The sequence below is a fragment of the Harpia harpyja genome, chromosome 1 (genome assembly GCF_026419915.1).
Source record: "Harpia harpyja isolate bHarHar1 chromosome 1, bHarHar1 primary haplotype, whole genome shotgun sequence".
Taxonomy (NCBI): Eukaryota; Metazoa; Chordata; class Aves; order Accipitriformes; family Accipitridae; genus Harpia; species Harpia harpyja.
This window is the reverse complement of record NC_068940.1, coordinates 67,860,353-67,885,578: the sequence shown is the minus strand read 5'-3', so window position 1 is coordinate 67,885,578 and position 25,226 is coordinate 67,860,353. Positions and strand designations below refer to the sequence as shown.

General features: G+C 39.9%; 1 protein-coding gene across 10 annotated transcripts in view; it reads left to right on the top strand.

The window, feature by feature from the left end:
• Positions 1-25,226, top strand: part of KAT2B (lysine acetyltransferase 2B) — a 45,497-nt gene that overhangs the window by 5,355 nt on the left and 14,916 nt on the right. For all 10 annotated transcript variants that reach the window (XR_008236834.1, XR_008236830.1, XR_008236833.1 and 7 more), the window contains exons 2-10: positions 3,367-3,493; positions 8,655-8,800; positions 9,314-9,403; positions 11,742-11,923; positions 14,279-14,470; positions 17,033-17,139; positions 18,824-18,949; positions 21,292-21,428; positions 22,825-23,033. Coding sequence is in view for 7 of the 10 variants with exons in the window: in XM_052798370.1 (XP_052654330.1) it covers positions 3,367-3,493; positions 8,655-8,800; positions 9,314-9,403; positions 11,742-11,923; positions 14,279-14,470; positions 17,033-17,139; positions 18,824-18,949; positions 21,292-21,428; positions 22,825-23,033 (1,316 nt within the window). In the remaining 3 variants the exon portion in view is untranslated. The remainder of the gene's footprint in view (positions 1-3,366; positions 3,494-8,654; positions 8,801-9,313; positions 9,404-11,741; positions 11,924-14,278; positions 14,471-17,032; positions 17,140-18,823; positions 18,950-21,291; positions 21,429-22,824; positions 23,034-25,226) is intronic.

Sequence of the window (25,226 nt, the reverse complement as noted above, 5' to 3'; positions counted from 1 at the left end):
TCAAAAAAATGATTGAAATTATATTGTGCAATGCAAAATGGACATTATTTCTGCACTGGGTTTTTTAGGGGGGAGGGGGGCAGGCAACAGTGTGTAATTGTTGGGTTTTATTATATTGCACTCATCCAGTTTTATTAAAAACCGCAATGAAGATGCAGTGTTTGTGGTCCCTGGGCCTGCAAAGATGATAGTCATTACTTTGCAGGCTTCAGTAAGTCCTCAACTTTCTCCAGTGGCTTTATCAAAGCTCTGCAGATGTCCCAGAAAACAGGACTTCAAGGGCTGGATGTTCTAGTACAAATGCTTCTTTTCCTTCCTCCCCTGAAAACTGTTTTGATCTTAAATTAAGTTTTTGCAGAGGTGAAGTCATACTTTATTTTCTAATGAAAAGCAGATGAGTGACATTAAAAAAAAGGAAGAAAGAAAGGATTGAATGAACAAAACGCTGTGGAAGACTTAAAACAACTCAGCAATTTAAGCCACTGAGGAATGCACATTGCGTATTCACTGCAAAATACTTGCACTGTCAACATCTACAATGAAAGCTTAGTTTTAAAGAGGACCTTTTCGGGTTGGGCTTCCCTTTGGTTAACAGAACATTTATGGCGATTCTGGTGTTTTGTAGAGAGATTAACAAAAAAACCCCACCGTACTAGTTGTTTGAGAAAGGTCTCTGGAATAATTTGAACAACACAAATTAACAGCTGCTTCGAAAAGATCTAGCAAGGAAATACTACTGAGGGCAGAAGAAATCTGCCGTTTAGCATGCTGTTTTTATTCTTCTGTGGGTGGGTTGATACTTATTTTTGGCAGTTTAACTGAGTTGTTATCAGGATCCGTACATCTGTTTGTTTGCATCTTTGCTGTTAATTATTGTGTGACACTAAAGTTTGTGTAGTTACTCACTGTTTATAGTTTTTAGGCTTGATAGTAAACACTGTGTGGTGAGCTTCTGTGAAATACTGCTTCCACTCTGAGAAAAAATTCTCAAAAAGCTTGTGCCTAGTTTGAGGGTTTTTTTTCAGACATGTGTCATTGTGGTATGATTTAAGGCAATTAATAATAAGCATGATATTATGTCAGTAATTTACAGTGTTGAACATTTGTCTGGACAGCTGCATGGGAAGGATCAAATCTTACTTCCCTAAAATAACATTCAATCAATTTTTGTTTGAGAACTTTTTTACAATTGTCTCTTGAATTTTCTTTGGCAATAATCTCATTTTCTGACAGTTTTTTCCATGACAGTTTCCCTATCCTTGTCTTAACTGCAAAAACTTTCATGGCAACGTTGCCTCTCCCACAAAGCAAGTGTGGATAGCTTATTTGGCATTGGTTTCGTCTAGCTCAAAATGCTAATTGACAGTGGGGTTTCACATCATCTCACAGATGTTCAAAGTTCCCGCACCAGAGCAATCCTTCGTTCGTGGGTGTCACTCAATCACTGATCTCTCTTTCTAGTCATTAAACTTTAAGAGGTCCTGTAGGTTTGGATAACAAACAAAAGTAAAACTGGCTCAATGCCTGTGAAACTGTAAGAGATGGTTTCTGCTGTAAAATAACATTGGGCCTTCTTTACTTCTCTGCCAATCATATTACTCATAGAAAACATGGTAGAAAAACAAAATAAAATTCACCATAAACCCATCCAGACTGCATTTTATGAGACTTGAAAAAAAAAAATTGTTTTAATCTTCCCCCCATTTCATGCTGAAACCTCCCCGATGCCACATGATAAATACATGGGGTGGCAGGCAGCCTGCGCCCACGCAGTGAGTTTGGAGAGCCAGGGGGTTCGGGTGACACGGGTTGTCCCCTTTCCAAGAGAAGCCTGTGGAAGTGCTTTTGCTGGGCACTTGCAGGTGGATTTCTGAGTCATCTTGGTGGTGGCTCCAGCTGCTGAAAATGCAACTCGTACCTGTTGGTGCCTGCCAGACTGCCCTGGGCACAGGCAGAGGCCATGGCACCTGGGGCCAGCCGCCCAGCCGGATAAATACTTAAGCGTTAGAGATGGTAAAAACATCATGTGGTGCTCAGTAAACTGCAGGCAGCGATTTTCTTGGTGCTCAGGTTGCTGAATATTGAAATTAGTTTGGAAGAACAATTTACCATCAATCTACAAAGCTGTCAGTCTTAGGAGCTGTCAAGCTGTGATCCTTTCTGCTTCTCCTAGGTGCTTCTTCCTTAGGTGAGATGGGATTTTGAAATATAAAAGGAAAATGAAATAGGTTCCTGAAATAGATTGCATTAAATATATTCAGAATTGGTTTTGAAAAATGACACGTTACTGCTGGATGTATTAACATCACAATTTTTCCTACTAACGTTGTTTCAGTCATAAATATTATGCAGCAGTTGGCAGACTTTCTTCACTGAGGTCTTGGCACTGCAAATTCATGAATATCTTGTTACAGCTCAGTGCACAGATATCTCTGAACAGTAGAAAAGCACGCTTTCCTTCCGATTAGATCTTCAAATAGGAGTATGAATGGTGTTGGAAGTACTTTACCATCAAAATGACTAAGATCTTTTGCATATGCAGAAGAAAAACCCCTTCTGTAAAGCTGCTCTTTGGATGACTAGAATCGGGACCTTGAACATCTGAGCAATTTGAGGCATGATTACCAAAGTCTCAACCTTTCCCTTCATGGTCACCCCTTTTAGCTGCAGTCTATCGGTGGTGTTTCACACTCAGTGAGCGTAAATAAACTTTCCAGGGTAAGCAGCGGGTTGCATTGGTAGTGTCACTGTCTTTGGCATCCGTTGCTTTTGTGGCCAAGCTTTGCTTTGGACAGCTTTCTCCAATAGTGCAGTTATTGTTTGCTTGTTTCAGTATTTAGTTAACCCTGCTTGGGTTGTCATAGGCTTGGTTTTAGTTGCATGATTCCTTGTTGCTGGTATAGCTGCTAAGGCAGTGATAAGTGTGTTGCCTGTTAGATAACCTGTTTAAATCGTTAAAACGGTGTCGGTGGCAGGATCTGTACATGTTGATATACCAGTAAATGTTTGAATACTTCTTTCTCTAGAGTGAGGGCTTTCTGTAAAGGAATTAGCCAGAGTTTGTGTATGTATTTTTCTGAGCACAGTTTGCTTACCAGAACTGTGTTAATCTCTGTGTTTGGGGTAGTGTTCTATTTCTGATTATTTCTAGAAAATAAAGTCTAGCTGTGTGGTAGATAAAAAAGCAAAAAAAACCCAAAGCAACAGCGACAAAACACCCTGAAAATGCCCCCCACAACATCGAAACAAACCAAACCCCCAACTTGTAATTAATAGTATTACTTCTTACTGCTTTTGAAGTAGCGTGGTTTCAGCAAGTTCCTGTGTTTTCCAGTGTTGATCGATATCCCTTTGCTTTGGTTTCAGGCCGAGGAATCCTGTAAATGCAATGGCTGGAAGAACCCCAACCCGCCTCCCACGCCCCCCCGGGCAGAGCTGCAGCAGGCGGCCGTCAGCCTCGCTGAACCCTGCCGCAGCTGCAGCCACGCGCTGGGTAAGCTTTTGCCTTTCTCCTGCAGTCCACGTGCCCGTACCCAGAAATCTCTGCTCTTGCCCGATGGAAGTCAAGATGCCACGCCAAGACCTAGAAATGGGGGTTACGATTGGACATAGATGTCAGTAACTTAGATTAAAATATGTCGAAATATCCTAAAATGAGTTTTGAAGAAATCGAACTAAGGTACAACTTCTAACAATCCAGACGTTCTAAGTTGTTAAAATGCAAAAGTGCTGTTAAGCTACCCATAACAATTTTAATACTTTGTGTAACGTATGCATTAACCTCACATGGATTTATCTGTAGGCTGCCTTAGTTACAACGTGAAGGACTTTCTCCTGTAGGCTGTGTTATGTTTTCTTACTATAGAATAAAATATAAAATATTCTTGAACATTGCTAAAGCAGGTACTCTTGCCTACCAAAAGAACCTGGCCCTTTCTGTGTCACAGAAAATAATACCTGGGGTTGTACATCTTAGTATTATCTAAGTTATTGTGCAGACAGCTTGCATATCTTGGAAGCAACAGCTCAAAATCCACTTTAAATACTGTTGTGGGTTTTTTGGTTTTTTTTCTTTTCAGACTAATAATAAATAATGATGTGTTACCCACTGTTGTGATTTAACCCCAGCCAGCAACTAAGCACCACGCTGCCGCTCACTCACTCCCCCCACTCAGTGGGGTGGGGGAGAGAATCGGGGAAAAAAAAGTAAAACTCATGGGATGAGATAAGAACAGTTTAATAGAACAGAAAGGAAGAAACTAATAATGATAATGATAATAATAACAATAATAAAATGACAATAATAATAACGATAATAAAATGACAATAATAATAATAAAAGGATTGGAATATACAAAACAAGTGATGCACAGTGCAATGGCTCACCACCCGCTGACCGATGCCCAGTCAGTTCCCGAGCAGCGATCTGCCCCACAGGCCAACTCCTCCCAGTTTATATACTGGGCATGACATCACATGGTATGGAATACCCCTTTGGCCAGTTTGGGTCAGCTGCCCTGGCTGTGTCCCCTCCCAACTTCTTGTGCCCCTCCAGCCTTCTTGCTGGCTGGGCATGAGAAGCTGAAAAATCCTGGACTTAGTCTAAACACTACTTAGCAACAACTGAAAACATCAGTGTGTTATCAACATTCTTCTGGTACTGAACCCAAAACATAACACTATACCAGCTACCAGAAAGAAAATTAACTCTATCCCAGCTGAAACCAGAACACCCACATAGCCTGAAAGAGTGGTGAATCACTGTATTATTTTTTTAAGAATTTATGCTTATCCAAAATAAAAGCTGATGACTTTTTCTGTATAAGTTAGCAAATATTGAATAAAAATTGAGCTAAAATAAAAGTCAGAACTAGTTGAAAAGAAGCAGTTGCTATTTTTTGTTGATGTCCAAAACTTAGGACAGTGAAAAAAGAGAAAGGAAATCTAAAACGTTCACAACAGATCATTTATTTTTACTTTTGAAAATAATACTGTACTTTGTGTGGAATACTTTTTTTTTAAATTGGGATTTATTTCTATTTCTGCTCTCTTTTCTTTTTATGCTGTCATTACATTTGATCTATTTCTGGGCTTTTCAGCAGATTTCTTTTCTTTCCTTTCCTGATAGCCCAAATCTCTGGGTTTGCTTGCAGAAGATTAACAAGTACATAGTATCACAGAAAGTTTGGTTGCTTTAGCCAAGGTAGTTTCAACCTTTCATCACGCAGCTTCTCTGTGCTGCTTTTGGTTATGCAGTTAGGGTAGCTTGTATTACGCGTCCCTTTCATTCCTGGCCTTTGAAGAAAGAGGTTTTTGGGGGGGGCGGTTTTTTTTTTTTTTTTCTCTTTTTTGATCTTATGAGATGTGTCTGTCAGTTCCCTGTTCTTCAGCAGAATTTGTACATGGCTATGTATTTTGTAGAAAAACTCTGCTCTTCTAAAGGCTGAGACTGTTTTTGGTCTATTAAAAATCTTAAATCGCTCGTTAGCTAGGGAACCAAGAAAAACCAGTACTGTAAAACCAGTACCAGTGAATTGTACCTTATGGGGCAAATTGTATTTTTATTTATTGCTGTTTTTAGAAAAGGTAAAGTTTCTTATTCTAATGGCTGCAGCTAATGACTGAAATGAGTTGCTGTCTGCCTCCTCATACTACTGGCAAAAAAAAGTCTTTCAGTGCTGTTTTCCAAGATAATTTTCCTATTCATATCCTCTAAATTAGTATGTTAGTGCTGAATGCCTTTAAAACCAGACTGACCACAAGTTGTGCAGGCTTCAGGTCATCATCTGTGCTGCATTTTCTCTTCCTCAGAGAGCTGCTGAAATAGCTATGTAGAAATTCCTGTACTGGTTAAAGCCATACCTGATGTAAAATGGAGGATATTAGGGGTTTTTGCCTTTTTTTATTTATTATTTTCTTCCAAAGGTAATCCTAGACATTAGTCTTGCTTGAGATGTCTCTTTTTGGGGGTGTGGTTCAATCTTCCAGCCAGTGCATTTTTGGTGCATAAATCTGTCTGGTGGTGCGTATTAGCTTATCGAGCTTATTTCTGTCTACTTACCTACAACTTCTGTTCTTCTATTTGTGGCTCAGCCCCACAGCGAGGCTCAGTACTGGGTTTTTAATGAATATTTCTTTTATTTGGGTGGTGTATTGGGTCACTATCATAACAGTGTGAAGTGGTGACCGAATTGGGTGCTGGGAGAATTCATTATCCACCAGCCTCAAGACCAGGTGTTATGTAGTCAGAGGCTCTTTTCTATTTTATATTGGATTGGTTTCACAGGGTGCATTTTCCTGTTGGTAAACATTTTCAGTTTTGAGTCACTTTTAAAACTAGTTAATTAATGTGTTAGTACACTATATACACACTCAGTCTCTCTTTTTTTCCTAGCACTGTCTTCAGTTCCTGCTACGTACCTTCACGTAGCGTATTTGGGTATTTCTTGGTTTGCCTGTCCTACGTGCATTACTAGTGTTTTTATGTAGAGACTGACTTTGAGATAGACTGTGGACACGTTCCTCATTAATCTGTTTTCTCACTGCTCCTAATTCATACATGAAAGTACTTGCTTATTGAAGTTGCACAACTAAAATAATTAACTTGCTATTTTTCAGGTCTTCATGTCACTGAATTGGCCTTGCTCTTTCTGTTTGCTTTCTTCTGCATGCTGTAGCAACCTATACTTGTGATTTCTTTAAAATTTTTTTTTAAATTACTTTTTTGCAAGCGTAACAGCAGCTGAGGAAGGGTGTACCAGTTGGGCAGTGTGGACGAATGGGACTGTGTAACTCTAGTCAAGAGTAACGCAGTATTTGATGTCAGTGTACTAAAGCTTTGATTTTAATAAAAGGCTTACTGGTGGCCACAAGAATTTGAGAATGGGCTGTGAACATCTGAAGAAAGATAGTTTGTTGGGCTGGTGTACAAACATTGGTGACTCTACAGTAAATGGTAACTGGTAGTAAATACATGCTGGTAATACACTTATGTTACTTTTTGATTCACTGTATGGGTAATAATTCTCTAGTTTAATATAATGTTTAAATATGGCCACTAAGTAGTCAAGGTAACTTTCAGTATTGTTATGGAAACTGCGTGGAAATGGCTTCTTATGCTGATGTTTTAGTCATTTGTTAGTTGAGTGCAAGGTTTCTTCAGTATTTTATCAATTTTTAATGAAATGTTCATCTAGGAGGATATTTATTACTTTTACAAGATCAGAACAGACAGCTGGGAATATTAAACGTTCATATCTGGCTTAAGGACAGAAATGAAATGGTTTTATTCTGCCCAGAAAGCTGAATATTTGTTCTTAAAGAAAGCTTATGATGGCCATTCCCCTTTCAGTTCTGAGCATATGCTCAGAACTTAGACACTATATTATAATGTTCATTTAAGTGGAAACAGTTGCTGGCATCTTTTTAATGTTCTGAGCTACAGTGGTGTCCTTTTTACTTGAAGCTGCACAAATTTGTTGAATTTAAATGTTTTGGCAGGTGTCATACCAAACTTCCCAAAACAAACCATCTTTGCTGGGTATCGGATAAATATGATCATTTTCAAGTCAAGTGTTATTTCTCCCCACGTCCTCCTCCACTAAGGAATCAGATTTATGTTGAAAATTTCTTACCAGTCCTAATCACATTGGCGTATCTAAGATAACATAATACTTATCTAAGAAGTAAATATTGATAAATGTTATTAAAATACAGAAAAATTAATATGCCTAACCTTTTAAATACTTTTCTTTTAATGGGTATTTTCTGTCCTTTCAGTGGAAAAGATATGCTTACCATGTACATTGGGCTGGAGTCAGCGAAGATCATTGCTTTTTGTAATGCAAATACCTTCTTTCTGGGAATTGACTGTTTTAAATTGCCTTCTCTGTTCCCGGGGCCAGTTGTTCAAACCAGCTTGAAATGAATGTCCCACTTCATGCATACAAACCTCAAGCTTTTGAAAATTACAGATGTGGAACTGTATTTACCTTTGGAGATGATAAAAGGGAGTTTTTCACTTGGAAATTAGGATATGTTGAAAGATGCTTTTTTGTAAACTTCTGAACAAATAAGCATGTACAATCTGCCAAAGCTTTGTTAATATAGTGTGCACAAAGCACAGTTTGACCTTAGATGATGTGAAAGTAAGAGACTTAGCCAATAATGTCCAGTTTAAAACAAAAAGCCTATTTATGGCGCCTTTTTTTTTTTTTTTTTACTCTTCACAGAATAAGGTGGTACTTCCATCAACACCTGGATTACCTAATTTATGGGAATTACGGATTTATTTTCTTTAGTCAAGAAACCTTGTCTCAAAAGCATAGGTCTTCGATAAAAATGTACATAGTTATATATTGCAACGTATTAATACAGACAGGACTTGTGTGGTCTGTTTTAATGTTAACAGACGCTGTGATTCCAACCAGCCGTTGTTTGTCTGCTGTGGGAATTACCACCCCTGGACTACCTTTACAAATTGCTCTGACGTGACACATATTTCAGTTACCTCTGATAAGATGTTCTGTTTAAATAGGTTATTACAGGATCAGTGCCTTTACTATTATGGCTTAGTTTGAGATATCCTGGGGAATACTAGTGCTGTTGGTGCTCTCAGTAGGCTTTTTACAGGTTTGGGTTTTTATTTTGTTTAGCTGCTCATGTTTCTCACCTGGAGAATGTGTCTGAAGAAGAAATGAATAGGCTCCTGGGGATTGTGTTGGATGTGGAGTATCTGTTCACCTGTGTCCACAAAGAAGAAGATGCAGACACCAAGCAAGTTTATTTCTACCTATTCAAAGTAAGCTGAACTTGTGTGGTATCTTCTCAGGTTTTTCACTCTCTCACACACAAGCCAATTCCACTGCCCCTCATACATGTATTGGCTTCATCTGGTGAGGCTTTTTTTCTCTAGTGTGATGCTCTAGTGGCTAACTATGGATTAGACGTTCTGGTACTTGCAATGTACCGTGTCTTACTCCAAAAGTCATCCAGCTGATTGAGGAGTTGACCCTGAGTCCCATCTAAAAACTGCGCAACTTGCAAGCCTTAACCTCTTCACTTACACATTGGGAAGAGTCAGTTGACATAAATGCTAATTTAGCTGCCTGCATTTGCTCAGAGAAGCCTCTTACACGCATTTCAAAGAAGATGAATTCACAGTGACGTTTAGTAGCTATAAATTTAGATGACTAAACAAACCGTTATATAGCCAGGAGATTTTCAACACTGCAGTGTGTTGTGCACCTGTGACTTCCATTGACCCTATGTATGCAAATATGCTAATTTTAAAAAATTTGTGTATTTTTAACAGCTTTTGAGGAAGTGCATTTTACAGATGGGAAAACCTGTAGTAGAAGGATCTTTGGAAAGTCCCCCATTTGAGACACCTAGCATTGAACAGGTAAACAGTCAACACGTGGGTTTGGTTGGTGTGTGTGTTTTCTTTTATTTGGTAGGGTTTTGGGGGTTTGGTTTGTTTGTTTTGGGTTTTGGTTTTTTTCTTTTTCTTTTTTTTGTATTTTGTAAATGTAGGCACTGGTTTTGAAAACATGCCATTTTAGGCAGTTTGCAGATGTTCCTCTCTATTACTTAGGACAAAGTAGGGGACTGTAGGAGACTTTTGCTGCTGCTTCTCCTTTAGTGTTAGTACAATAGTTACATTATTTGACTTCATTCATCTTAGGCTTTAATGAAACTGACTTTTATTGTGGTTTTAGAGAATTAACTTAAAATACTACTTTTATGTGTGGCAGTTCTAATCTTTCTTTGTTTGAAGTGATGAAAAATGCTGTTGAAGTTTTGAAATCCAATATTAAAATGACACTTGTCTTCTGTAAATCAGTGAAAATGTTACAATCCAATTCGGTGAGATCATAGCCTTTTCTTTCAAAGGGTACCCAACAAAAAACAAAGCCAAAACCAAAGAATAACTGAGGCTTTTGTAACTCTCAATGGATAAAGAGCATATGACAAATTCAGATTTTGGTTAAGCAAGCTCCTGAGAATACACTTTTGGCACACAAGTGGGCCCATTAGCTCCAGTGAGACTATGCAGAGGCTCACATACCTCCCTGAAACAGGAGCTCAATGTTTTCCTGTCAGTGGATGAATGGGTGCTCTACTGTTAAACAGGATATTTTAAATTTGAAGACTGTTATGTGTAGTAATTACTTCCTTGCAACTCTCACTTCTTATAATTTAGGAAAATCAGAACACTTTCTTGCTGAATTTCTGGGAAGTCTTCACCTTAAGTTCCCCTTTAGTTTGAGTATAAACAAAGAATAAGTGTATGTAACCTCCATACTCAAAACGTTTTGTACAATATAATTTTTTGTCACATTCTTCATACTGTTCAATTTGCTGAAGAAAGTAAATCGTAGAGATGAAAGAGTAATTCTTCTTACAGTTTGTTTTAAAATAATTTTTCCTTAAAATAGACTGATATTTTCAATTCTGTTTTTAGCAGTTCAGCAACTCAATCACACAAAATTATTATTGTAAAAATAAAGAAGTATTGTAATTGATTTAAAATAGATATGTATTGCAGCACTTTTAGTCACACAAACTATCTTCAGTAGGTTTTTTTAAAGTGGACAGTATACAAAGTGCAATGAGGGGATGTACTTGTGAAATATTGGCACTTCTTGAAGAAATAATGTGATGTGTAGACACAAACTTAACTGAAAGTGCACAAGCCCTAGTCTACTATTGTCATGGTTTAGCCTCAGCCAGCAACTGAGCACCACGCAGCCACTCACCCACTTCCCTCCCATCCAGTGGGATGGGGGAGAGAATAGGGGAAAAAAAAAGTAAAACTCGTGGGATGAGATAAGAACAGTTTAATAGAACAGAAAGGAAGAAACTAATAATGATAATGACAATAATAACAATAATAAAATGACAATAATAATAATAAAAGGATTGGAATATACAAAACAAGTGATGCACAGTGCAATGGCTCACCACCTGCCGACCGATGCCCAGTCAGTTCCCGAGCAGCGATCTGCCCCACAGGCCAACTCCTCCCAGTTTATATACTGGGCATGACATCACATGGTATGGAATACCCCTTTGGCCAGTTTGGGTCAGCTGCCCTGGCTGTGTCCCCTCCCAACTTCTTGTGCCCCTCCAGCCTTCTTGCTGGCTGGGCATGAGAAGCTGAAAAATCCTGGACTTAGTCTAAACACTACTTAGCAACAGCTGAAAACATCAGTGTGTTATCAACATTCTTCTCATACTGAACTCAAGAGAGAACACTATACCAGCTACCAGAAAGAAAATTAACTCTATCCCAGCTGAAACCAGGACAACTATTGAAAAGCAGCTGGAGAGGTGATACTTGATGTACAGAGGAAATAAATCATGCAGCATGGTTGTCAGCAAAATTGTACATATGTGAGCATATAGAAGAAAGCCTACTGGATCTTTCTCTGTTCCCTGCCAAAGTTTTTCACTTTGAGAAGCAAGGAAAAATAAAGAATTTTCCATCTGTCCCTTTAAGTCAGCTGTTGGAGGTGGATAGAATAAAAACATCTGGATGTACCTGCTGCTGTGTACAGGGGAACCAGCTTATGGCAGCTACATGAGTAACTGAGCAAGGAGTTAATGGTCTCTGGTTTTTGTTTTCTTTCCCATGTAATGCAAGTTCAGGGTTAATAAACATAAAATGAGGAATGTTCGAGGACACTCCGACAAAAATTATGGCTAAATAATTAAACATAATTTTCTTCTGTTTTAAGGGTGTGAATAATTTTGTGCAGTACAAATTTAGCCACTTACCCTCAAAGGAAAGGCAAACAATAGTGGAACTGGCTAAAATGTTTCTGAACCGCATTAACTACTGGCACCTGGAGACACCTTCTCAGCGCAGACTAAGATCACCCAATGACGATATTGCGGGGTATAAAGTGAATTATACCAGGTAATGCTGCTTTTGCTTGTTACAAGTCTTGCTTACATATATGGCAGGTACACGCTTCAGGAATACACCAGTACCTGTATGCTGTAGGTGCACTTTGTGAATTTTTGCAGTCATAGAGTTTATATGAAAACCTGAGGATTTTAGTGAGATTATATCAGAGTTTCGCATGCATCCCTGTGTTTTGAGAGGTGTGCTTTATCAGCCAAGAACAGGGAGTAGAGGTTGTGAACATCTGTCTCTAACAATGCTTGTGCACGTCCTGTGTTTGCAAAGTTGCTCTCAGTCTTCTTAAGATATGAGCCTCATGTAAGATCCTTATTTCATGTACTAAAAATTTAGGCAATTTGTTATTCAACTTAGAAAGAAGATAACATTAAGCATTGTAAAGCGTCACAGTTTGAAAATAAATCAGAAGATTTGAAAAATTAAAATAATTTTGTAAGTGTTTGAATGCTAAATGGTGAATAGATATTATTAGGTTCCTTAAAATAATAGTTTTTGTTATGACCTTTTAATACGTTGTCAGAATTCAAAGGAATAACTTAGTCACTGGGGGAAGAAGAGCTAGGACAAAAAGCCGTGTCCCTTTTAATTTTGCTTTTCTAACAGTAGTGCAACGCCTTTGTCAGTTAGCACGGTTAAGGTTCCTGCTGGTGCAGGCAGCAGGTAACGTGCTGCCGGTGAGCGCAGGCAGCGGTTAGCCTGTGTCTCTCTGTCAGCACACCTGTTCCCGGGAACTGCCAGGGACGCTCCTCCTGGCTGAGGATGATCCCTGCCTTCTGCCCGCTTTCCTGGTGACCTTTCCTCTGGCAAACCTCGGCTCTGTGAAGGGAGAACAGCAAACCTTGGTGTGAGTTGAGACTGTGGCTGGTGACACAGCAGACTGTGCTGCGTCTGTGTGCGACGAGGATGCTCTCAGATGACCTGTCACCTCGAAGAACCACCTGGCGTAAAGGACAGTTACTGATAATCCATGGGGCTCCTAACACCATGTTTGGTGGCTCTTTGACCTCCAGTTGTTTGTGATACTGATGTCAGATAGCCAGGGTTGATTGGAGTCAATTTTTATGAGGAATCAATAGCTAGCATTGGCTCTGGTTGGTGACTTTTGCCGTTAATCATTTTGTCACTTGTGGGTTTCTCAAACCTCCCTGCTGGCAGTCCCTAAGGTTCCCTCCGACCCAAAGTGCCGCCTTCATCTGATCTAACCTATTGTGAGCTTCTCCCCTCCGCAGTGTTGGAGGCACTGCTCGGGGTGCTGAGGAAGCCACTGTGCGCCCTGGGTGTACCTCCTGAATTCTTGCAGTCACCGACTTCGTTTGAAAACCTGGTGATTTGAGTGAAACCGTATCAGTTCCACATGCATCCTTGTGTTTTGAGAGGTGTGCTTTGTCAGTGAAGAACAGGGAGTAGAGGCCTGCGAACAACTGTATCTCACAACCCTTTTGCAACACTTGTGTTTGCAAAGATTAAGACACAAGAGTTTGGGGGAGGATTTTGAGACAGGCTGTACTTTGGGTCTGGATGAGAAAACCCGAGCAGGATCCAGCACAGTCTGTTTGTGTCCAATTCTTAACATTTTGTTTTCATTGTTGAAGCTTTCATAATGGTTGTGGTCTGATTCTGCTAAAGCTACAGATACCATTGACTGTTCACTTACAGGCAGATACTGAAATCTTGTTTATAAAATTAACAGATATGACCTACGTAGTCCGTGTACTCCTGATTTACCTCTTCAGTACCATGATCCCTTTTCCAAGATGAGTAACACGACATGCTATATTTTCATATGTATTTCTTAATGCAAAACTCATTACGGAGGGAGTTACTGGTAAATGAAAGAGTATCAAGACAGGGTGTAATGGGAAGAAGCCAGCTGATGGGAAACCAGGGTGGGAGTCCAGTTGGATTGGCGTGGAGCTAGTTAAAGGTGTCACCCTTTTTGCGTCTATGTGGGGAAATGTAGAAGTTTAAACAGGGGAAAATGGACCAAGCTAAGGGTCTTTGGAGTCGCAGGCAGGAGATGTGGAAGGCTGAACAAATGAGCTGTGGAGAGAATCCCTGACATTGACATGAATTTTATGTGATCTATGATTATTGTCTGGAACAAGAGCACTTTGTTGAAGCTAGGCTGCAGAGAAAAAGAATATATGGAGACTTAAAAGTACTTGGCTGTCATTTCTTTAAAAAACTGGGCAATATAAACGCTGTTTAACTCTGTCCAGAGTTGATGTGGGACTGATTTATATGTTCATATAGCTGTCAGCTGCATTATAAATGATGTGGGTAGTGGTTTTATTGCATTAATTCATATGTTAGATGGTGATAATTATCTGGCTTTTTTCCCCTTTACAGGTGGCTTTGTTATTGCAATGTCCCTCAGTTCTGTGACAGTCTACCTCGGTATGAAACCACCCAGGTTTTCGGTAGGACATTGCTTCGCTCTGTTTTTACTGTAATGAGACGGCAACTGCTGGAGCAGGCCAGGCAAGAAAAAGACAAGCTTCCTCAAGAGAAACGAACACTAATCCTCACCCATTTTCCAAAGTAAGGGGTCGCAATGCGCCTGCATTCAAGGTTAACCAGTAGTGTGCAACTTTGGCATAGAAATGGAAAAATTACCTGCAGCTTAAAATAATTTCTCCTTTTATTCAGTAACAAGTAGATACTGCAGCTTTCTTTTCTGCCATAGCTTGAACTAGTGTATTTTATGTACACAACAGCTTGTTTTGCTTTGTCCTAGGGCTTTACTTTATAAAAAGGATTATTCATCTTGCTGGGGGGATTGTGCTTATTGCCTATTAGCAGGTATTGTTGGTCACTTACTTTCTTTTCTGCAGTCTGTGGAAGCAACATAGATCTCCAAAAACATATGCTCTCTTCTGCTTTTGTGGTGGAGCAGTAAAAAAAGGAGTGTTGTACTAGAGTTTATATATACCTAAGAATTTCAGTTTAATTCAACATTGTAAAAGGGAACAAAGTAGTCATCCCACCCCCAGAAGAGATGTGTTCTTTTGACAAGGAAGAGAATAGTCGGTATAAAGCTGCATCAGTGAATCCTAAACTCATTAATTTCATATTGAGTACCTGTTCCAGTACTGGAATATTGATGATGATCTCTCACAATTAAACAACAATAATTAGATGTTGGGGTATGTGGGAGAATGACTTGTCTCAAAACATGCTCAACTTTGACAGTCTTTAATTTTAAACATTTTACTGGTGGTTAAGGGTGGTGGTGGTGACAAGATCATTCATTGTATGCTTCCTGTTGAAATAGTGTGTCACTTCAAAAATATCCTTATTTTGTGAGGGTGGCTTGGCTCTCTAGCCCATATTTTAAAAGTCTGTCCCTCCTAACAACAAAGGAACTGAACCTTCAGGAGGCCTGGTGGCACTGATGCTAGGCAAGCTACTGTCTGGGGCTAGAGTTGGGTTAGTGCTCAGGGGAATGAAAAACAACATGAGCTCTCCAAAGCTGGATAGAACCAGGATTTGTTGCTCCTACTATTATGAATAGTGCCTTTCACCACTTTGAAGAATGTAAACTGTCTCTGGGGTAGACTGTTATGGGTACAGGAATATTTGTGTATATCTGGGAGTAGGATCATGATCTGGCCCTGAAATAGGTATAAAAAAAGGTTTAACACCACATTGACACAAGGAGCAAATTTGCAGAGGAAGAAGGCGTGCATACGCCCCTATGTTTCTACTGCCTTTTACAGCCCGGATAAGTAATTTGAAAAGCATTATTATTCACTGCAGTTCCTTTTCATATTCTGCCAGGGAAAAAAAGAAAGGCAAGCACTGTTTGCTGATGATCTGTGGGAAATATGAATAACGTTTTAAATCTTTTATGGGCTGTACTTGTCTGAAGCATTTGTCTCTCTGCTGGCATTACGCAAGTGAACCCTGCAGAGGAGCTGTGGCTCAGAGCACGGTGCCGGTGCCTGGCTTCGGTGCGGGGCTCCCAGCTGCCCTGGCTGCTCCTTCCTGGGCAAAGGGAGCACCCACAGGTTATGTCTGTATGTACCTAGGAAACAGTCACCAAGGGGTCTGAACGCAGAGCCTCTGTGCTGCCTGTAAATGTAGCCTTGGCTAAACTTTAATTTGTGCTTCTGCTCCATCACAGATGGTCAAGTAGCTGTTACAAACTTTTTAGCTGTGTAGATAGCAGGGAACATCGCACGTTGCTGTGCTTAGGTATAAACATCCTATATATGAAATACAAGAGTAGGACTTGATCCTGAAAATCCTTATCCTGTTCAAGAAAGTCTTACTCAACAGTCCTGTTGGTTTCAGCTAGACAGTTTCTATACATGTAGATGACTCTAGAGAGTAAAAATGTGCCATGTCAACTTCTGGTCTGAAAACCCCTTTTGTGCAACATAGGATAAGTAGCTATCTTGCTTCTGAGAGGGAGTTGATTTATTAGCCCTGTGAAGGCAAGCGTGCTGCATAGTCTGATCTGTGGAATTTCTCTCACATATAATAATACTAAGGGAGGTTTAAAATCATGCTGTTTCTGTAAGTCTACCAAAGTAAGATTAAAAATACTGTTATGCAAGCACAAACATGCAATTAAATGTTACAATACACTTAAAGGAATGAAAATATCTTCCTAAGACCATTTTTAATAACTAACACTGGGATTTTATAAATCTGTAAGAGGCAGAAAGCAAGTGCATTTGCAAAACACTGGTTTATCAAAATAGACATATTTTGTCATCATTGTATAACATTGAGTTCCTTAGCATCTGTCAACTCATAGCTTTCTTATTAGTGCACAGTTTTGTTCTGTAGAAGTAGTTTGTAACTTGTTTCTTTCTGCATTTGCAAATTAGATAAATACTGCTTAGAATCAAAGATAAATTTTCATAGGTGAAAGCACTCTCCTGAATTAAGATACTTTATGTCTGCTCTGGCTTGTGATTTTGTGTGTGTGGTTTTTTTTGTTTTTTCTTTTTTAAAAAGGAATTGGCCAACAGCATTTTCTTGCTGAACCAGTAAATATTTTTAAATTAAAAAAAGTTGCAAATTCTTATTCTGAAAAAGAACCTGTTTTGAATGATCCTATTAAGTTAATATTTCACCTGGTTTTGTGCCTAGGTTTCTGTCAATGCTGGAAGAAGAAGTGTACAGCCAGAATTCTCCCATTTGGGATCAGGATTTCATGGTGTCTAGTTCCCGAACTGGCCAGCTGGGAATCCAGACAGGTAATTTGCATTTAGTGATGGGTTAGGGAGCACCTGAATATAAAGATAAACCTGTACAAGTGATGAATTCTAAGGAATGAGACTTAGATATGCAGCTTTATAAATAGGAGCCTATACGGAAATCAGGCTGCCTTGAGTAAGCACAGGTGTCTGACTTTCTGGTGCTTCCTCATATAAAGATCCCATTTTGATGATGAAATTCAGCTAATTGAAGGTGCCAATGGAGCAGGCTGAGTGCTGAGGCAAATTGTCCGAGTATTCAAGCGGCACAAGTGCGCTCAATGTGGGCAAGTGAGAAAGGTCAGGTCCTTGCATGAGGACCCATGCCAGTCCTTTGACTCCCTAGCAGGAGGGAGGTAGGGGCCTTCCACATCAGATGTCCCAATGCCTTTGCATACATGCCTTTGATTTTCTTGAGGTTTTTTATAGCTTTTCGTTGCTTTGTTTCTTATTCATATGCCTCATCGGCTATTCTGCAGCTTTATTTACTTTTCCTCAGTTAGTGTACTGGGGTGTAAGTCATCCTTAAAATTGCAAGGAGACACTGATAATGGTTTTCTTTTACTTTCCCCTTCTCCTCTTCCTTCCTGCTCAAAAGTATTTAAAATCCATTTATGCAGCTCAGGGGTTGACTTCAATTTTCAGGTATTTAATTCAATATTTTGTTACAATTCAGTATTTTGAAACAGTTGTTGATTGTCAGTTGACAAAACCATCTTGTTAGTACTTTATCTGATATTGAATTTCCTAGAGTAGTAGGGAAATTCCACTGTGACAGATACAGGCTTTTTTTTGTGAGAAATTCCTGGTCTGCACCATGAACTGGTGAATTATGTCTTAGGCACAAGTTCATTGCAACTCTAAAATCATTTTGCTCTCAGAGTTCATTCTATCATGTACATTTCTGCAGTGCTTCATTTTAATGTGCACCTCTTAAGCACTGAATTCTTGGCATGAATATGGCACAAGAGAGCTGTTGCTGGTGATGACACCAGGATAAAGGCATGCAAAGAGAAAGACTGCAGGTGTCCAGACTACTGAGCTGTCACCCCAACAGCCCACCTGCCTGCCAAAAGTCCTGACACATATGAAAACTGGATGATTTGGGATGAGTGGGTGTTTTGGGGTTGGGGTTTTTTTTTTAATATAAGAAAGAGAGATGATGGCCTGTGGCCTTTTGAAATAATAGTTTCATCCTCTTAACTGGTGTAACAACTTCTCCCTTTATTGAGTTTGATTTGTCCAACCAGTCTTTGAACACTGTTAAAGTGGACAGCTGAAGCTGAATGATGAGATTTTTCTTTTCAATAGACCCCTACAAAAAGCCTTTTCATGAAGCTAAACGCCAGCAGGCTTGGCAGGTATGTGAAGGAAGTTTGTTTTCTTAGCTTGTGCTCAGCACTGCAGAATAATAAAGTCTGATATTTGCAATGAAGTAAAGCTAACTCTGTCATCCAGCAGTAATACAGTCCCTCGTTAGGTAGAAGTTTAGAAAAATATGTTGAGATAAAGCTGTAATGTCTCTCCTTGCGAACTGGTGGCATTGCTCTGTTGCACAACATTAGCTGTTACATGGCAGGTGGTGGGTGTGAAGTTGGGTTCCTCGTTGTGGCAGTCCTTCACTTAGCACCCTAATGGGTTCCATGTCCTGATTTTTTTGTGTTTGTCTTTTATGCCATTGCAGTTATCAGTCCTCCTCCTGTGGCAAGAACCGTTTCATACAGTGCAAGTCCTTCGTCTCTGGAGCAACCCAACAGTGGGAATATGAGTCCTGCTTGCAAAGTTTCTTCTGCCCTTGACCCAAACCTAGGTAGCGAAGAGGGAGACTTGCTGTTGGGCTTCTGTTGATGTTATCAGTAGTTGCAGTATATGGTGACCATTGCCTTCACTCTGCAATAGCGACCTTGAGGTGTTTTTGCTAAAAGACATGCACACGTGTTTTTTCTCCACTATGGTAATGTTTAACTAGCAGAAATGGCTACTGTATTTGAAAGAAAAAAAAGGTTTGTTAAAATTCAATTAAAATGGAGAAAGGTCTGCTGGTGTCAGAGGTTGTTGAAAAACACTTTACTTGGAGTACGTGTATTATGAGCCATGAAAAAAGGTTTTGTTTAAATAAAGACAGAGTAGAAGGGGCCATTGCATTTTTTTTTTTTTTTTTAATCTTTCAAGGTACTGAAATTGCATACATTTAAGCAATAAAGAAAAGCACAAACACACCAACCAGGTTAAATTTAAAACCTGAATGAGGTCAGGTTAAAAAAAAAAAAAAATTGTGGGGGGAAAAAAGTTGTTGAATGCATAAATTCTCCTAATAAATCCCTTTTCAAACACCTCAGGATTAATGAGCCTGTCAAGAGAGTTTGTAGGTCAGAGAGATGATCATGAGCTCATGTAAAGTCCTCTAGGAAGTAGAAAAAGCTAAATGAATTCTTAGCCTGGGTGTTTGCTACAGAGGAACTTAAGGCGGCTCCTAAACGGCAGCTTTCTGTGAGGGACAAGTTGGGAAATGGTCTTAAAAGTGGGAATGAGTAGAAGATTTTTTTTGTTACAGATCAGCAAAATTAGTAGTAAGTAGTCACTAGAAAAATTATATTTTTTTGAGAGTTTGAAACAATTAATTAAGTTGTGCATCTGAGCTGTCATTGGAATTGCTCTTGGCACTACAGAGTTGAAACACCACAGATGCAAAACTAGTTTTTAAAGGGGTTTGAAGAGAATTCAGGAAACTGTCAATTGTAAGTCTCCTATTTCGGACAATTAGAAGAAAAAATAATAAACTGATTAAAAATGGAATGAATAAATGTGTGAGTAATGTGATGTGTGGAAATTTAGTGTGCCTTTTGTAGAACTCATGACTTGTACATATCTGTGAAGGAATTGCTGAGCATTTGGGAAGGGTTTTGTGTATCTGGATTTCCAGAAAGCTTTTGACAAATTGCTTCAAAAAATTCTATTTTAAAACAAGAAATTAATCCCTTGGAAAATAAGAAGGAAGGTCCATTCACATATGAATAACTGTTTAAAAAGTAAGAAATAAAAAATAGGAATAAAAGTTTCCACAGTGAAGGGAGGTTAACAATAAAATTATGTTTTTAAGAAAACAATTGTACTGCTTGAAAGTCTGAAAAGGGGAATGAACAGTTTGATCCTTATATTTTTAGAGTGCTATAGCTGTGGGAAAACAATCTGTGCCACATGTGTAAAATAGTGGGCATAGTGGGTCCTAAACTACCTGTTTGTTTCAGAAAAAAAGATCTTAAAGCTATTGTGGATTTTCCTTAGGGGCAAAAAAACTCAAAAACCAACTCAAACAAAACCAAACTAACTTATGTCACTGCTAAGTGCTGATCACAAAGGCAAAATTCTGCATCCTGTCTCTGACCTTTAGCAGATCTTTAGGGAAAAAATACAGAAACAATTTGACCGTGGAGTGATATTCCTGTTTGAATGCTTTCCTAGTATTTAGCAATTTGCTGCTTGGATAAATCCTGAGCTAGAAGCTGGCTCTATCAGTATTATTGTACCTCTACTAGTCCTTGGTGGACTTTTCTTTCATGAATTTAACTGATTGCTTTTGCTATATTACATGTTGGTCCGCAGTGAGTAGGGCAGTTAATAATTAACACGGTATATTTTGATTTGGAAGCTTTATGTGGCTTTTCTAAGTCAAATATGTATGATGTGTCAGACTGTACGTGCTGCTTGGTTTACAAAAAAGGGTGAAAGAAATCTATAATGGATACTTAATTCCAGTGAATCCCAAAAGGGGATTTCATGTTATCCAAAAGTATGCACTATAATTTGTGTATGGAGCACTGACCTTCCAAGACAGCAGCACAGAGGTTCACTGCAGAGGATGCTGAAGGAAAAAGAAAAGCACATAGTTTCACTGTGAATTTACAGAGGTATGGGAGAAGGAGAGGTATATTTGTCCTGCTTCATGCTAATATCCCAGCACAAAGACAAAATTGCAGCAGTAATAAGTATTGTTCGGATTGCACTTCTTTCTCTTTCTCCCTTTCTATAGGGATTAAAAAAAAATCCCCAAACTTGGCATACAAATTAAAGAATATAACAGAAGTGCTAGACTTCACAGTGTTAGTCTGTGACAGTTTGGTGGTTCTAATTTGTCCTGGTTTTGTTTTATAGGGGAGAAGAGAAAAAATAATGAACCCTATTCTATGGAGGATTCAAAAAGACCAAGGGTTGTAGGAGATATTCCTATTGAATTAATCAATGAAGTAATGTCAACAATTACAGATCCTGCAGCAATGCTTGGGCCAGAGGTGAGAAATATATGTAGACCTGGTCTGCTTGCAAATGGTCTGTTTTCAATAAATGTTCCACATGGATAGAGTATGATAAGCTACAAGTCCACAAAACTTACCATGCTGTCAGTAAAAAAAATAGAGACTTTCAAAGAGTATGATTAGGTGAGCAAAAAATATTGATGAAATGCATCATTAACATGAAAAATTGTTCTAAATTTTTTTTTTTAACACATTGCGTACTGTTTGCAAAGAGACTTGGAAACTAGTGACAGTAAAAATGTAGATCCCAGGTTATTTTGCAAGGTACTTTTGTTACAGAACAGTTCCAGAGTATGCTTTTTATTGTTAATCATAGATGTAACTCATAAGACAAGGTAAATGGGGTTCAAATATTGCTGCAGAATGAACGATCCAAAGTTAAAACCTCTGTCTAGTGCAGAAGGGCTGATCTAAACAGTTATTTTCTCTGTCTTCCACAGTTGCTCTTTTTTTCTGCTGGAAGAGAAAAACAAACAGAATTGCAGAATTGTGCCATGTATAGAATTGCACACTTTTTTTTTTTTTTTTTTGGCTGGCTTTTCCTCCTTCTGTTCCCTTCACCAGGCTATGTTTTGCCAGCAGCTCTTGTTTGCCAAGGTTTAGCTAGAGACTGCTGAAGATTTGGAACCACCTACATTTCTTACTCAAACTATATACTGTGACTGATGTCTCTGCATATTACAAATGCTGTGCCCATCTGGCTGTTGGGGCTGGCAGTGACTAGAAACCCAGCAGCCAAACTTCGCTCTAAAAAGTAAACAGTATGTGCATGCAGAGATGTTTTGGCATTGTGAAATGATCTTGAAAAAAAGTGAAATAAATTGTCTGTATTGATTTCATCTCCATTCAAATATATGGATGCCATTGCTAGATGTGTAACAGCAAAATCAGTAGGAATTAAAATGTTCTTTTTAGGTTGTTATGATAGCGGCGTAGCTAGTGGAAAGCACTACTAAAATGAAAAAATATGACTTTGCTTGCACTGCCATTAAAATATGTGATTTGCAGCATGCGTAGGTGAATCCACTTCTTTTGTCCAAGCTGGCTAGACTAAGGAAAATACGAAGACTTAGTGGCATAGGCTTCATCTGGATGAGTGCTGTCTGCCGAGAGATGTTGGAACTTGTTGAGTCATAACCACCACTGTTGTTACCTAATCTTTACCAAAAGAAGTTTGAATAAGCCTTTGTACACTGTAGTGTAGACTTATATCCAGCTTCTTTGACAGTGTCACTTCTGCTAAGAAAAATAATCATTGCTGGCTCTATTTTTGAAAAAAGAGAGGGTTTCACTTGTTTGTTACTTAAGGCTGTTCCATCAGAGGATGTGAAATCTCCAAAATGTGATTTTGTTCCTCTTCTGTGCGGCACAGACCAACTTCCTCTCGGCGCACTCGGCCCGGGACGAGGCAGCGCGGCTGGAGGAGCGCAGGGGGGTGATCGAATTCCACGTGGTTGGCAACTCCCTGAACCAGAAGCCCAACAAGAAGATCATGATGTGGCTGGTCGGTTTGCAGAACGTGTTCTCCCACCAGCTTCCTCGAATGCCGAAGGAGTACATCACGCGCTTGGTCTTTGACCCGTGAGTGCTGCTGGAGAGGGGTTTGGCGGGTGACACCGGGCGAGCCCGGTGCTGGTTGCCGGCAGTGGTGTAGGAAGAGGCCAGCCCAGGTGGCCTGGAGGGCAGCTCTGCCCGTGCTACCCTTTTCCCATCTTTTCAAGCCTCCCCCCAGCCGTAAATCCTGGCCAGTCTAAGTGGATTGTACCTAAATACCATCTCAGTGGCTGTATTAATGACCAATGGCTTCTTGTTGAGGGACGTGGGCCTGCAGGGAAGGCTCCTACCTATCTTGTACTTTCGAATGTTAGAACTGAAAGTCAGAAAGTAATTGTGGTGCTTATTAGTGGTTTCCAGGCCCATACCAACCTGCAGGCTGCTCCATCCTCTGTCTGTGGAGATCGTGAACCAAATAGCAGCAGAGACTGAAGTTTTTCAATGAGAACTTGTGGGATTTATGAAGAAAGCAGCATTTAAGTCAGTGTGGGAGGAATCACTCCCCACCCAAGCACGTTGCTTTTCTCTATCAGTGCAAGTTTCCTTGTTTTATCAGTGCAAGTCTTGCTTTGGGTGCAAAGCAGCCATCACAGGCACTTGAAAAGAGCGTAGCAGCATGCACAGGCTGCCCATGGTCCTCCACCTAACCTAGTGTCCTGGCTGAATTGTGCCTCAGCTGCTCAAGCACAAAGGGAGGTTCTCCTCAGAAGTGTTGGCTTTTCCACCATTGTGTTCCCAGCAGAGCCTGCTTCCTCTCAACCAGTATGTTCTCCCAAAGTTTGTGCCTCTGAATGATCCATGCCCAAGAATAGCCTAGGGGTCCCCTGTACTAACCGCAGCACTTCACAGTGGAGGATGCCTATGGGCTCATTGCTGTTCATCAGCAGAGACCTCGAGGAGCTTTGACTGAGCTGACTGCAGCCAACTGCCCAGCGTGGTTCATGGAAGAGCCTTCCTCCACCACTGGTGATATCAGCCTCTGTCTTTGTGCCCAGTATTGTGGCTGCAGCAGTTAGGAAAACAATTCTGGAACCATTTCCTCTGCTTTTAGGCTTGCTAGCATTCCCCTCGGCAATACTCTCGGTGCCAGCAACCACAGCTGCTGTTGGGTCTGTGCGGTTCCTGAAGCACAAACAGCCCACTGCTGGGGACTGTTGGACAGGACTTAGGTGTCAGGCACAGGAGACTGATGTTGGGGCCTTCTGCTGTGTTCTTCAGAGGTGAACAGCACTGTTGTCTTGAGGGCCAGCACCAGTCCAGACTCTTTCACCTCTCCTATGTTGGTGTAAGCGCTGCTTGGTTGGGAGGGAGAAGCAGCACGGGGATCTTGTCTGAATTTAGCAGCACTTGTGATCTCAAGCAGAGGCTACTGGTTAAGAAGCCAGGTTCCCTCATAACCAAACATCAAAGCAAAATTTTGAAGTAGTGATGTTGAGCCATGGCCTTCTCCCATATTTCTCAAGGTCCTCCCTTATTGGGAGAGACTCTTCTAGTAGGCTGAGAGGAACTGCTGGTAGTTTAAGTGCTCTTCAGTATAGATATCTGTCTGGAGAGTGGTCTGTGCTTGAGAAAGAGGTATGGATATTGCTACAGCAGGAAAATGCTCTCCTTTATGTGCCTGTGGCAAACAGTTGATCCAAAGGAAGTGGAACACGTCGCCTGGACAGCTCAGAGAACACCAGCATCTGCCATGAATCTCCGGGACACACAGTGGGGACCTCGGCTGAGTAGTGGGTACACGCAAACCTACATCAAGCAGGAGATACTGGAGTCCAGTTCTCTTCCCAAATTTCTTGCAGCTATTACCTTACTTATTATCGTCTTTGGTGTTCTTCTTTCTGAAATGGCCATCCTACTGAATCTTGTTGCTTAAACAACTCAAACATGAGGAAACAAAATTAAAAGCTCAAGCTACTACATTGCTGCTGTCATTCCACAAATAGAAAGCACCAAAATAAGTAAAAGAAAAATAAGAATATATAAAATCTCCTTCAATAGTAGCACATAAAATATAACTACTCTGCAGACTACCATTTTTTGGAAGGGGGTCACTTTCAGCACCAACTCTCCCCCCCTCCCCCCAAAAGTGTAAATTCTTCTGTAAATTTACTGTATTATTTATACAATTCATGTGATACTATGTTTTGAATAATCTAGAGAACAGGTGCAGTGTAAATCTTTACAGACCTTGAGGATGACACTAAAATTCTTAATCCTTGA